Source organism: Mus caroli, unplaced genomic scaffold (assembly GCF_978045245.1).
Source record: "Mus caroli unplaced genomic scaffold, Mus_caroli_1 scaffold_4, whole genome shotgun sequence".
NCBI lineage: Eukaryota > Metazoa > Chordata > Mammalia > Rodentia > Muridae > Mus > Mus caroli.
Genome location: NW_028227259.1, coordinates 118,592,372 through 118,605,061, shown reverse-complemented (window position 1 = coordinate 118,605,061; position 12,690 = coordinate 118,592,372). Strand labels below are relative to the sequence as shown.

Here is a 12,690-nt window from a genome sequence, read left to right as displayed (position 1 = left end):
GTCAAACATTAACCAATGGGAACTTCAAGCAAGCCGAAAGTGCCCCGCCTCTTTCTATAAGTAATCCAATGGGAATCAAGTCCTGGGGAGTGCCCCGCCCTGGTGCGAGTACCCCAGGCCAATAGGAAACAGCGATTGAGAGGTGGCGCGGCCGGCTGCGGGGCGGAGTCATCCCCGGGCCTGGACGGGTGCCTAGCCGGGTCAGCCTTGTGGATGTGTTACCGTGCGCATGGCTGTGTGGCTCTTTGGGGGTCGCCTCGGCCTGCGCGGGCGTCTCAGCGCCTGCAGGCTGCTGTGTCCCCGTTTCCAGAGCCGTGGCCCTCAGGGCGGGGAAGACGGGGACAGGTGAGTTTCAGGCTGGGAGAGTGACTCAACACGGAGGAGGAACGGTTGTTTCCGTGGGTACATCACACTGATGACGTGCTCTATGTGGCCTGACGTCACCGGGGTCGGCATTGCGTCAGAGGCCAGGATTTCCTGCCCAAGTTCAAACAGAGTCTAGCTGGGTCAGTCAGGGCAGGACATGCCCATGTGGGTTTTGTCGGGCCTCTCCAAGCAGTTTGTTTGGATTAGGATTAAGACACCAGGAAGACATGGTGACAGAGTCGGGGTTCAGTCGCAGTCCTCAAAAAAAAAAATTAAGTTAAAATATCATTTTTGAAATTCCATTTTGACAGTGTATTTTTTTTCCCTTGACACTCAAAATCTTAGAAAAATGCAAGAGGCCTAGTTTTCTTTCCCCCAGAAGCGCTAACTTTTGTGTTGGGGGTTAGGAGAGACAAGAGACAAGAGTTTGGGGAGGATAATGGCCCAGGTCAGGCTTACAGTAGAAGGGTTTTGGGCATGAATCCTAGCCCAGTCTCTTCCTGGAGATCTAGGAAGCTGAATCTTTGTGGGCTCCAGTTTCCTCAATGGAGAAGCGTATGACTAGCTTTGGGAGTGTGGGAGAAGCTGAAGGGCAGTTCCAGGAGCTAGTGGCTTTAGCCCACTGTGGAGCTAGGGCTACATGGAGTGACCAGTTAGTCTTTCTTGCCAGTTTTTGCCAAGAATCTTTATTGAGCAGTATGCTACAGCAGCTGCTGTACAGGTAGAGACAGGGACAGGAAGCTGTCAGGAAGGGATTGCCATCCCAAAGGCAGAGAAGTGCTGCCCTTGAGGTTGCAGACTGAAAGCTGGGCATCACTCCCCGAGGCGCAGCCGTTCCCACTTATCACATCTTCGTGTCTGTTTCTCATCAGGCTGCAGCCGTCCTCGACGGCAGCCAAGATCCCCAAGATTTACACCAAGACAGGAGACAAAGGTAGGCCACGTTGTAGCCACGTGACGGGTCTGAATATACATCATAAGTGAAGCCACAAGAAAGGTGCACTGTTAAAGTGTTCAAAACAAGTTGTAGCACTGGAGAGATGGCTCAGACTGCTCTTCTAGAGGTCCTGAGTTCAATTTCCAGCAATCACGTGGTGGCTCACAACCATCTGTAATGGGGTCCGATTCCCTCTTCTGGTCTGACTGAAGAGAGCACCAGTGTACTCACATACATAAGATAAATAAATGTAAAAGCAAAGAGCAAAAAAAAAAAAAAGCCAAGTTGTAAGGAAGCCAAGTATAGTGCACACCTGTAATCCCAGCACTCAGGAGCTGAGGTAGGAGAGTCACAAGTTCAAGACCAGCTAGGGTGATGTACCAAACTCCAAGGCATCCTGCTCTACATAGTAAAACCTTGTCTTGAATGATGGGAATGACACGTGTGGGGTTGGAAGTGTAGCTCAGTGGTAGAGTGCCCAGCTAGTATTCTGAAGGCCCTGTGTTCAACACCAAGACCAAAAAAAAAAAAAAAAAGATAAAAACAGTGTGGGACAGTATAAGGGTGAGAGACACAGTTCAGGGTGAGCCTAGTCTGCTCTTCCCAGCACCCACGGTGGACCGCTCACACCTTTCTCTAACTTCAGATCTACAGGAATCCATTGCCTCTGACCTCTGGGAACACTTGCAGTTGTGTGCACATACATACCCAACATGCATACACACACATACATCCATACATATACAACATGCATACACATACACAACAGGCATACCCACATACATACATAACATGCATACGCACACATACACAACATACATACAGACATATACATACACAACATGCATACATACATATACAACATGCATACACATACACAACATGCATACATACATGCATACACACATATATACACAGCATGCATATACACACATACATACTTGCAAACATGCATAGACATATACATGCATATATATATACACAACATGCACACACACATACATATATAACAAGCATACACATATACATACATATATACTATGCACACATAAATACATATATATATATATATATATATATATATATATATATATGAGCATGCATGTATGTCAGGGTATCTCTGAATAACCCTGCATGTCCTTGAACCTTACTCTGTAGACCAGGCTGTGTCTGTGTGTTATAGGTGCCTATATCCCAATGCATTTGAAGTCAGGGAAAAGCTTAGAGAAGTTGGTTTTCTTCCACCATCTGCTTCCCAGGGATTAACTTGGGTCATCAGGCTTGGCAGCACATGTCTTTACCAGCTGAGCCATCTTGCTAATCCTGAAAGATTTTATCTTTGTCTGGTAGCTAGGAGAGAGATCTGATATGTGGGAGAGAGAAATACAGAAAAGTTCACACACTGTTCTTCTATTTTCCAATAATAATAAAAATGTATTGCTTCAATATTTATTAATGTAATGTGATGGAGAAATAAACTACTATGGTACCATTTTCTGAAGTTTTAAGACCATACAGATAATTAATAGTGATTGTGTTTGGGTTACATCCTTTCATACTAAAGTGTACACACACACACACACCCCACACTCATAGGATGTACTTCCTATCACTGAGCTATATGCGAACAAAACGTCAGAATGATAGATGTTTTTCTGCCACGTCTATGTTGTTACCAGAATGGTGGGAAAACATGTGTATAGAAGTGACAGATGTCAGATGGTGGTATCAGTGCTACACCAGACAGGTTCAGGGACAGCCTCAGGTCACTCACAGATGGGGCAGTGGGCTCACTATGGCCCGGCAGTAGCTGCTAGATGGGGTGAGGCTTATGCTGGCCCGCACAGGGACGGAGACAAAGAAACTGACCTTTGTTCTGGGTCTGATGTGGTCGGGAAGCAGGGCTACTTCTGTAACGTATTGACCTTTCTTAGAAAGTAGAAGAGACAGGGGTGGGGTGGGGTGGGGGTGTCCTGGAACTGTGACAGAGACGCATACGTCTTTGTCATCAGCCAGGAGAGCCAAAGCCTGGTCGCTTTTGTTCAGACACAGTTACTTCGGTTTGTTGAGGTTGCTCTGTCAACAGCCACAGTGTGGATATCGGATGTTCCTCTGTGAAGTCATTTTTACTTACCAGTGCTGCAGCGGGCTCAGTGGCTGGATGGCACGAAGCCACGCTGACGACGCCAGGCAGGAGCTGTGACCTAGGCTGACAGGAGACAGGACGAGCAGAGGGGTGACACCACAGGTGGTTCCACTAGTCTAAGCCAGGGAAGAAGAGGGATAGCCTCGGTGGTAGTGACTAAAAGGACATTCAGGCTTATGGTGTGTGGACATTTTGACGGGTATGAGTGATTGCCTACATGTATGTACACGTGCCACATGAATGCCTGCTGCCTGTGGAGGCCAGAAGAAAGCATCAGATCCCGGGTCAGCAAGTCACTCTGTGGTTGCTGGGACCTGAACCTGGGTCCTCTGCAAGAGCAGCCAGTGCCCTTAACCACAGAGCCATCCCTCCAGCTCCTGCCCCACCTGTTGTGGAATAAATTTAATCTCAGTCAGGGGCTCCTTCCCCTCCTTTGATTATTCAGTTCCCAGATAAAAGATACACGTAGATCTTTAATTTATAATAAGCCTTTATCGCCACTAAAGCTGGGCAAATACCTACCCTCTATGTTAGAATCTCCTTTCCTATCGATAACCCCGAATTACTACTTACCGTGTTCCATCTGGGCTGCCCTGAACTCCAGCTGGCCGCCCTCATGGCCATAATTTTAGGATTCTTACCCCATGGCATCTTCTCTCTGCACCTTCCTCGTCCTCCCCCTCGTGGTTTTCTTCAGACTCTAAGCCCAGAACCCCCAAGCCCTTCCTCTCTCAGTTGTGCCCAGGAATGATCTGTAGGTATCTTTATTCACCAATCAGGGGTAACTTGGAGGGCAGTGTCACGTAGCATCACTTGGGTCTACATGCGGACTCTCTGGGACAACCAGGTTTTAGGGACCAGTATTGAGTGTTAAAATACAAGCAATATCAGACCAACCCACTACATCCACCCCCAAGAAAACCCCCAAATCTTAATGTGCTAAAAATATCTTCCCCCAGGGTTTTCCAGCACCTTCACAGGAGAAAGGAGACCTAAAGATGATCAAGTATTTGAAGCTGTAGGGACTACGGATGAGCTAAGCTCAGCTATTGGGTAAGCGGGCCTGGATGTGGTTAGTACTGGACATCAGACACCCATCCTTGTGACATTCTCTGCCCTGCTGGAGGGCCCTGGAGGTTATCCTCGATGGATCTGTGTGAGCTGCTGTTACGAGAAGTCAGCTCAGCTCGAGGTCTGTCCCTCTATCACCTGTGCCTAGGAAGTTTGTTTCCTCTTCTGTCCTACCTTATGAAGAAACTCCTCTTTTTTTTTTTTTTTTTTTGGTTTTTCGAGACAGGGTTTCTCTGTGTAGCCCTGGCTGTCCTGGAACTCACTCTGTAGACCATGCTGGCCTCGAACTCAGAAATCTGCCTGTCTCTGCCTCCCGAGTGCTGGGATTAAAGGTGTGCGCCACCTTGAAAGCCTCCCCCCACCCCCATCCCCTACCCCATGAGCGGGTTAACTTGGGCATCTGGTGCACTGCACAGGTCTCGCACAGGTCTCGCACAGGTCTCTCTCTCCTGCTGGACAGATCCCAGGCCTCCTGCTCCCTGCTGTTGCAACAGGACTAGCCTAGCCATGTAATAAGAACAGCTGACTCGGGGTGGGTGCTTTAGAAAGCAAATGCCCCCGTCCACGTGTTCTCTTTGTCAGCAAGACAAGGCTGCCTTGGTGGGTGCAGCTCATTAGCTTACAGCTCTCAGAGCATACTGTCAGGGACTAATTCTTCCTCATCCTTCTAGGTTTGCCATGGAGTTGGTCACAGAAAAAGGCCACATGTTTGCCGAAGAGCTGCAGAAAGTAAGTAGCATCATTTTAGCCCCCGACAGGGCCTTTGGTGCCTGTGACCTGAATTGTCAGCTGGCAGCTTCGCCCTGTCCCATTACCTCTTTGCATCACAGTAGCTAATCACTCTTGAGAACGTGCTGTCTTCATCTCTGAAATAGGGACACATAATCCTCCCTGAGGCGAGGGGTGTCGGGTGAAGGGTGACTCTGCTCTCCAGGGGGTGTTCGGCAATACCGAAGGCTATCTGCGCTCGTCACATCTAGTGGCGAGTCCTACACTGCATGGGACAGCCTCTTGGGTTGCAGAGGACAACTCAGGGCTAGGGTCACAGCCCAGGCTGAAGAGCTGTGTGCTTGGGAGCCCTGCTGCCTTTGAGTCTCAGCAAGGTGGACCTCTCTCTACCTGTTAGCGCTGCCGTTGAGTTCGGAGGGGCATCTGCTAGCAGAGTCACTCTAGGATGCAGTGGGAGGCTGAGGTCACCCAAGCTTTACTGTAGTCTGGTTGGGGCCTACGTGGGTCCCAGGAATGGACAAGTGTCCTCCCTGAGTCCCCCTGCCCCGCTGACCACTGCCCCATGGGCTATCCTTCACCATTTAGGCGGCACTGGTATGTTTGGTCCAGTGAATTAAACTCCAGGAGGTTTCGTCATGTTTAGAGTTAGGGCAGTTGGATTCATGGTCCAACGGCCCCAACACGGTCCACAAACGGTCTTTCTCCTCACCCTTGCTCCAGATCCAGTGCACGCTACAGGACATCGGCTCCGCCCTGGCCACTCCACGTTCCTCAGCCAGGGAGGCTCACTTAAGTAATTCCCAGCCTGCACAGGGAGTTCGTGGGGTCTTGGGGTGAGAGTTGCCCACTAGGAGCCTGGGCCCTAGAGCTCTCTGGTAGGCAGACATCCTTGCTCTCTGCCTTGGGAGAGACATTCTCCTGGAGACTGGTGGAAGCAGGGCTCCCACACAGAAGGAAGGGGTGTTTCCCAGTGGTCTGGTGGCATGCTTACAGTAGGGCCTCTCTGCCCTTGACTCCTTAGAGCACACGGCCTTCCAGGAAGGGCCTGTCCTGGAGCTGGAGCGGTGGATTGACAAGTACTCCAGCCAGCTCCCCCCGCTCAAGGCCTTCATTCTGCCGGTAGGTATTGGAGGGCTCAAGTTGGTGTGGCGGGGTGGTTGCTTTGATGGAAACACGGGCTTGCCAGTAGACCCAACTGTAGCAACAGAGTCACCCCCTGCACCCCAGCCCCTCAGAGGTATGCCAGAGTAGAGCAACAGTGGCCAACCCTCTCTCTCTTTCAGTCTGGAGGCAAGAGCAGCTCTGCCCTGCACTTCTGCCGCGCTGTATGCCGCCGCGCCGAGCGACGGTAAGGGCCCCAGAGGACAATGGGGAGCCCTTGTCATATCTGAGCCACCGCCTCTTCATTGTACGTGGCCTGAGTACTGTCTGGGAGGGCACTGTAATAGTGACTCACACTGCTCAGAGGCCAAACAGAGGTTTTTCTGCTCTGAGAGCCACAGGCTCCCTAAGATGTGGGGCTGAGGAGAGGACCATGAAAGGACCCTGCTAGAAACCAGCAGAAAGGGCTACAGGGAGCCCAGTGGTTGGGGGGACACCAGAGAGACTCTGCCATCTCAGGGGCTCCTCACAACACCTCCGGTCTGCAGGGGTCAGGAGTAGGTTAGTGGGATTCTGGGGGTCCGCAGACTCAGATCGCAAGCCTTTTTCCTTCACGGAAGACTGTTGAATCTGGACATTTCCCAGATGTATCCTGGGTGACAAAACAAAACAAAACAAATCAAACCAAAACCAAAATGCTTGGGCCTCCAAAGAAAAATGGCCATTTGCACAAAGTCACCCACATCAACAGGGCTTACAGTATCAGAGCACGAGACTGAGCTGGTGTCGCACCTTCAGTGCGGCTGACACGCCCCGGCTGCATCAGTGACTTGCCAGAAAGCTCTCAGCACAGGAGGACACCTAGGTGAAGAAGCCAAGTGGGAGGTATGGGGCAAGCAGGACTAGAGACGCAAGACTTCCTGGGCCGATGGCCAAGTGTAGTCTTGGATAAGGCCAAACCCAACACACACCCCCAGGCTAGCTCAGGGGAGGACCAGCTGGGATCAGGCAGTGCAGGAGGTGGGATGGGACAAATTGTATGCATGCAGCCACGTGCAGGACCTTGGGTAATTAGAATTACAACTTAGAACAAGTAGCTCCTAGGAGATTAAGGGCTAGACGAAACCCCTTCTTTGAGGACTAGACGTGTATAGCGCTGCCCACAAAGGAGCCCGGGCCAGGCTTTGGTGGCACAAAGGCCAGCAGACTGGGCTATTGGCCAGCCTACCCTCAGCTTGCCTGCTGTGCGTCCCCCTTCACTGGCCAGGCCCGTTGCGTGTCCCCAAGCTAAGGGGCTGGCTGAGGCAGTGGCAGGTACGCTGTGTCTGGTTTGTGCTTGCCAGGACTAGGTTTGAATAGTGAAGTCAAGCGGTGGCAATACACATCCCAGGCTCCTGTGTAACCTGACTGTGCGTTCTCTCTTCACAGTGTGGTGCCTCTCGTCCAGATGGGAGAGACGGATGCAAACGTGGCGAAGTTCTTAAACAGGTGCTTAAGTGGAGTGTGGCGGGTCTGTCTGACCACCAGGGACTCAGGGCTAAGCCCCTCCCTCCATCATGTATATTGGACTATGCTGTGTCCCGGGTGGCCCTGTCCCACTCTGAAGTCAGGCTCTGTTTAGGAAATAAGAGCCAGCGCAGGCACATCTAAACAAGGGTCAGGCGATCTTAAGGTCTGCTCATGGAGACTGCTCCCAGGGGCCTTGATGTTGGTAGAGCAGAGTCCGTCCAGGGAGCATCTCTTCCTGAGATGCTCAAGCGACCCACAGCTAGGCTGTGCTGAGCTCAGTGCTCTGAGCAAGGCTACAACTCCAGGAGTACATTGCCCTGCTCACCGTTGCCCCACAGCCATGCTTCTGGTCTCTACTGCATCCTGGCTCAGATGGTGCTAGTGCAGGCCAGGCTGCACCCCAGGTGCTGCCTAGCAAGACAGGAAGTGACCTCACAACACCTAGCTGTGGGGTTACGTGTGTCCTGTGTTACCTCCCCATCCCAGAATACAGACTACCTTGGATCTTCATAGAATCCTTCCTTTTGGGTGGGATGTCACCCAGGTCAAGAGAGAAATGGTTCCTTTTAAACTCAGAAGAGGCAACCCTGAGGATACCCGCTGACCCTACAGCATTGTGCGGGTAAGGGTGGGTCATGCTCTCTCTGCAGGTTCCAGGGAGTCACCAAGAAAGCAGCACGTGGTTGCCCCAGGAACACAAGGCTCAGAAGGACAATACCAGGACAAAGTCTTGTCTGATAGCCAGTAATCGGCTCCAAGAGTTAGGGCACAGGGTGGTGGGCAAGCAGGAGGGTGTGGAGAAGTGACAAAGGCTTGCTTTGAGCCTCCAGGAGGTCAGAGCCTCAAGAACACCTGGGGCAGGTGTGTGGTTGTCTCCTAGGCTGTCCCTTTCCCTGCAGAAGGCCTCCCGCCCCGAGCCCATCACTGGTGGGCCCGACAAAGAGCTAGGGGAACTAGACTCTTTTATGAGAATACTGAAGACCACTGATGCTCAAGTGGGACACCAGCAATATCTAGAGACAGTTTGGGTCGTCACAGTGGGTGCTGGGTGCCACTGATACTTAGTATGTAGAGAGCAAAGACACCATTGACCGTCCTCCATGCACAGGAGAGCCCCAGCCAAGAAGACTGAGCCAGAATGTTGATAGTTCCAAGGTCACAACCCACCTAAGGCCTCTCTATTGGAAATGTAGCAGAGTCTGGAGCCGGGTTGACCTGTAGGCTTTTGGGCTGATGCAGCTCTCCTGGATTGGGTACCTTTTGGGCTACTTTACTAGGTTCTGTTATCTATCACCCTTTCAACCCCTTCCAACCCTCAACACTGGGTAGGAGAGAAAGGCTAAGGGAGGATCGGGTGTAGACCTCTTCAGACTCCTTATTGATTAGGAATGTCAGGTTCCTTGGGGCAGGGCCAATCTCTGTCGTCAGGGTATCCAACAAGCAAAACAGCAATTCAGCCGGAGAAGGAGCAGGGGATTTCCTATGTAAACTCCCTCAAGAGTCCCTCATGCTGTGTCCCGGGTGGCCCTGCAGGAGGTTAAACTGTCTGCAGCTGGCAAAAATCTCGCCCCTCCTGGAGCATGAGACAGTCACAGTCAGCGGCTGTGGACAGTCTGCAGCAGCCCCATCTCCCACACCAGGGATTACAACAAAAACGTAGTCACCCGACATAACTGGGCTTTTTTTTTTTTTTTTTTTTTTTTGGTTTTTCGAGACAGGGTTTCTCTGTGTAGCCCTGGCTGTCCTGGCACTCACTTTGTAGACCAGGCTGGCCTTGAACTCAGAAATCCGCCTGCCTCTGCCTCCCGAGTGCTGGGATTAAAGGCGTGCGCCATAACTGGGCTTTTAAAGAAACCAGAATTCTCACTACACCCCTGAGTTCCAGACGCAGCCTGTCTGTTGTGGAATATAGGAGCAACTCAGGAACTGGTAGCCTAGAGTCCCTGCCCTTCCCACTCTGGGTGCACCACAGCCTGTGCCATTAGGAGTGTTCCATTCACACCTCCCTGAGGGCAGGCAGGGGCCGGCTAGCACCATTCAGTCCTCTCACATCCTTCTTGTTGCTTCTCTTTGCTCTCCAGGCTCAGTGATTACCTCTTCACTGTAGCCAGATATGCAGCCATGAAGGAGGGCAGCCAAGAGAAAATATACAAGAAACATGATGTGTGAAGCATGGATTTGCACGGTGGGCGAGGGGTCAACTCCAGACAGTCGTGCTGAGAGCGGAAGTGGGGGTTGGCTACAGGCTCAGCGTCGCCTTGTGCTCACCTCCCGCCCCCCAGGGACCTTTGAGACTCCTGGCTTCTCCAGGTTGTGTTGAACATGTCAGCTGACTTCCAAATTCTGGGAAGGCAAGGTACACTGGAGGCCACGGAGGGGACGGGCTCCTCGGAATTGAGAATGAACATGGGAAAGGTTTGAACTGTGCACTTGGGCTTTCTGTGTGTGTGTGTGTGTGTGTGTGAGAGAGAGAGAGAGAGAGAGAGAGAGAGAGAGAGCGCACTGCCAACTCAGGCTGTTCAAGGACTTGGAATGTACCAGAGGCCCCTGGAAATGTACTAGTGATTTACCTGCGCCGACGGGGCTTTAAATGTCACATTTATAAAGGGAAAGCAGGCAGGCTTGAGGAGTTTAGTCACCTCTGCGCCGCCCATCACTGCCACAGTGTCAGGGAAAGACAGCTGCAGGTCCACAGGGGTGCAGCTCGGAGTATCCTCTCCATCAAGGCAGGAGGCAGGTGGCCCTCCCTGCCCTGGGTGGTGGCAGAGATTTGTTCTTTAGCCTGACACTTGCTCTCTGATGTCCCTCGGCTGGTCTGTGCTTCTGTGAGCCACAACTTGGCCTGTCTGTAACTCCACCGGCCTCCACTGCTTCCTTTCCCTGTGAAGTGACCTCGCAGTGACACCTGTGTCCTTGGGAAGAGGGATATTTATGAGAGGCTGGAGGCAGCCCTGAGAACCTCATGGTATGCGGTGACTTAGGAAGGGCAGATCTGAGACACCCTGGACTCTGCTCAGCTATTGCCTCTTCTCTGCGCACCTGCTTGGCACGCCTTCCGTGCTAGCTGTCCTGTTGGTCAATCAGCGAGCCTTTGGTTTCAGCCATGCATCTTGTGGGTCCTGTGAAGGGTAGAGGCCCAGCAGGGAGGAACATCCCTAGGAGGCTGTCCTGTCCAATGCCATTGCGGCCACCGTAGTGAGACACGGATTGGGTACAGAGTTGGTGCTATGTGTGTGAGACCAGAGGCAGGAGGCACAGGCTTAGGGAACTTAAGCATCATGCTGTTGGTCCAGGCCTGGCGGGGGAAGCCATGTTCTAAGAGCTTGCAGTGGCCCTGACACTCCGCCTATAGCTCCAGATCTTCCTAAAAAAGATAGTATGAACTCAAGAGAATAGGAAGCCACGCCCCTCGCCTGTGCCCAGGTTGGAGAGTGGCACTGGAAAGGTCAATCCCCACCTTCAGGCTCCAGGCATTGCCTAGCCTCGTGTACACCACCCACGCTCCTCATACTGTGAGTCTCACTGTGAGCTAACAAACTGCAAAGCCTCCTTTAAATTGTACCCATTCACCATTGACCTCTCTGTCTCTTGTCTCTTGGTCTCTCATAATTCGACCCTTGAAACCATTGCGGGGAGGCTTTCTCTCCTTGGAACTTTCGTAGAAAGCGCTTTTATTGAGATACAGTCCAACCATCATAAAATTCGTCTTTTTAAAATGGACATTTCAGTGGGTTTTAGGGTATTGCCCAGTTTTTGCCACCCCATACCTCACACCCAGGGGGATGCCCCCTAGTTGGGGCATCAGCATTCACAGGTGAGCTAACCTGGTCAGTAAAGCCTGCCGTGCTACCAAAGGGCCCAAGCCAAGCACTTACACTGGACCTCGCCTGAGCCTCACTGGGGGCGTGGAGTTCACATTTCTACAGGAAGGGAAACTGAGGCTCAGCACTGACCTAGACTGTAGCCTCACACACACACACCGCCCACTGGCACTTGACAGTCATTTTAATCACGACCTGGGCCACGGCAAGCAGTGCCAGCACTAACAGATTGCTGTCGCATCTCTCAGCTGAGTCTCCCTTAACTGATACTTCATGGCTATTGTTAATGTGCGTTTCCCATGGAGTAATTTTCAGAGCCTGAACTTGTAGCACATCCCAATGATAAACGTCCCCGGTTCTAAGTCCCCTGTCAGCTGCAATGTCACCCTTACTTCCTCCCCAGCACCTCCCGACAGCCCATCCAGTTTTACGATCCCTCTGTCCCAGTGATCACGGCTGAACCTTTAAGAATCCGGACGCACTTCAAGTTTAATTGAATAGAATTCTTTGTATAATAAATTCCGCATGAATGCTACATAAATCAGTGCCTGGAAGGATTTGTGGCTCATCTCTCTCCCCAGACAGGGTTGGAGGATCCTGCTGGCAGTGTGGTGCCCAAGCTGGTCCTGTCTTGATCGCCAAGAGGGATAAATTTGTCTTTGGGGGTTCTGGCAGGGGGCGTGGCTTCCACTGTCAGAGCCCAGAGCTGCTCTCTGAGTCCCTCCTGAAGGGGTGGCACTTTGTCCAGGCTGAGCAGAGGACAAGCAGATTGGGGTCTGGGTGCTTTGGGGAGGGGGTATCAGTCACTTTATGGAATTGGAACCCCCAAAGCCATCAGTTGGTACCTTAGGAATCCTGGAGAAAGCAGGGCACACACTCTTTGGGATGGTGTGTGTGCTCTATCTCGGTTGGTTGCTAAATTCGCATTCATCCCAGAAGTCCGTGTAACCCCAAGGTAAGATTCCCACACAAGCTGGGCACCGTGGCACATGTCTTTTGTCTCAGCCACC

The 12,690-nt window shown here is 51.8% G+C and overlaps 1 protein-coding gene across 2 annotated transcripts; it reads left to right on the top strand.

Moving 5' to 3' along the window:
* The first annotated feature begins 186 nt into the window (after positions 1–186).
* Positions 187–12,221, top strand: Mmab (metabolism of cobalamin associated B). Of its 2 annotated transcripts, XM_085837048.1 has the most exons (10): positions 187–345; positions 1,239–1,300; positions 4,409–4,502; positions 5,192–5,249; positions 5,970–6,042; positions 6,271–6,368; positions 6,533–6,597; positions 7,779–7,838; positions 8,346–8,481; positions 9,941–12,221. In XM_085837048.1, exons 1-9 carry the CDS (start codon positions 230–232, stop codon positions 8,461–8,463), a joined length of 744 nt encoding a protein of 247 aa, XP_085693174.1. In that variant the 5' UTR covers positions 187–229; the 3' UTR covers positions 8,464–8,481; positions 9,941–12,221. The 2 variants fall into 2 exon arrangements, with proteins under 2 accessions (XP_085693174.1, XP_085693175.1); XM_085837049.1 differs by lacking the exon at positions 8,346–8,481.
* The last annotated feature ends 469 nt before the right edge of the window (positions 12,222–12,690 follow it).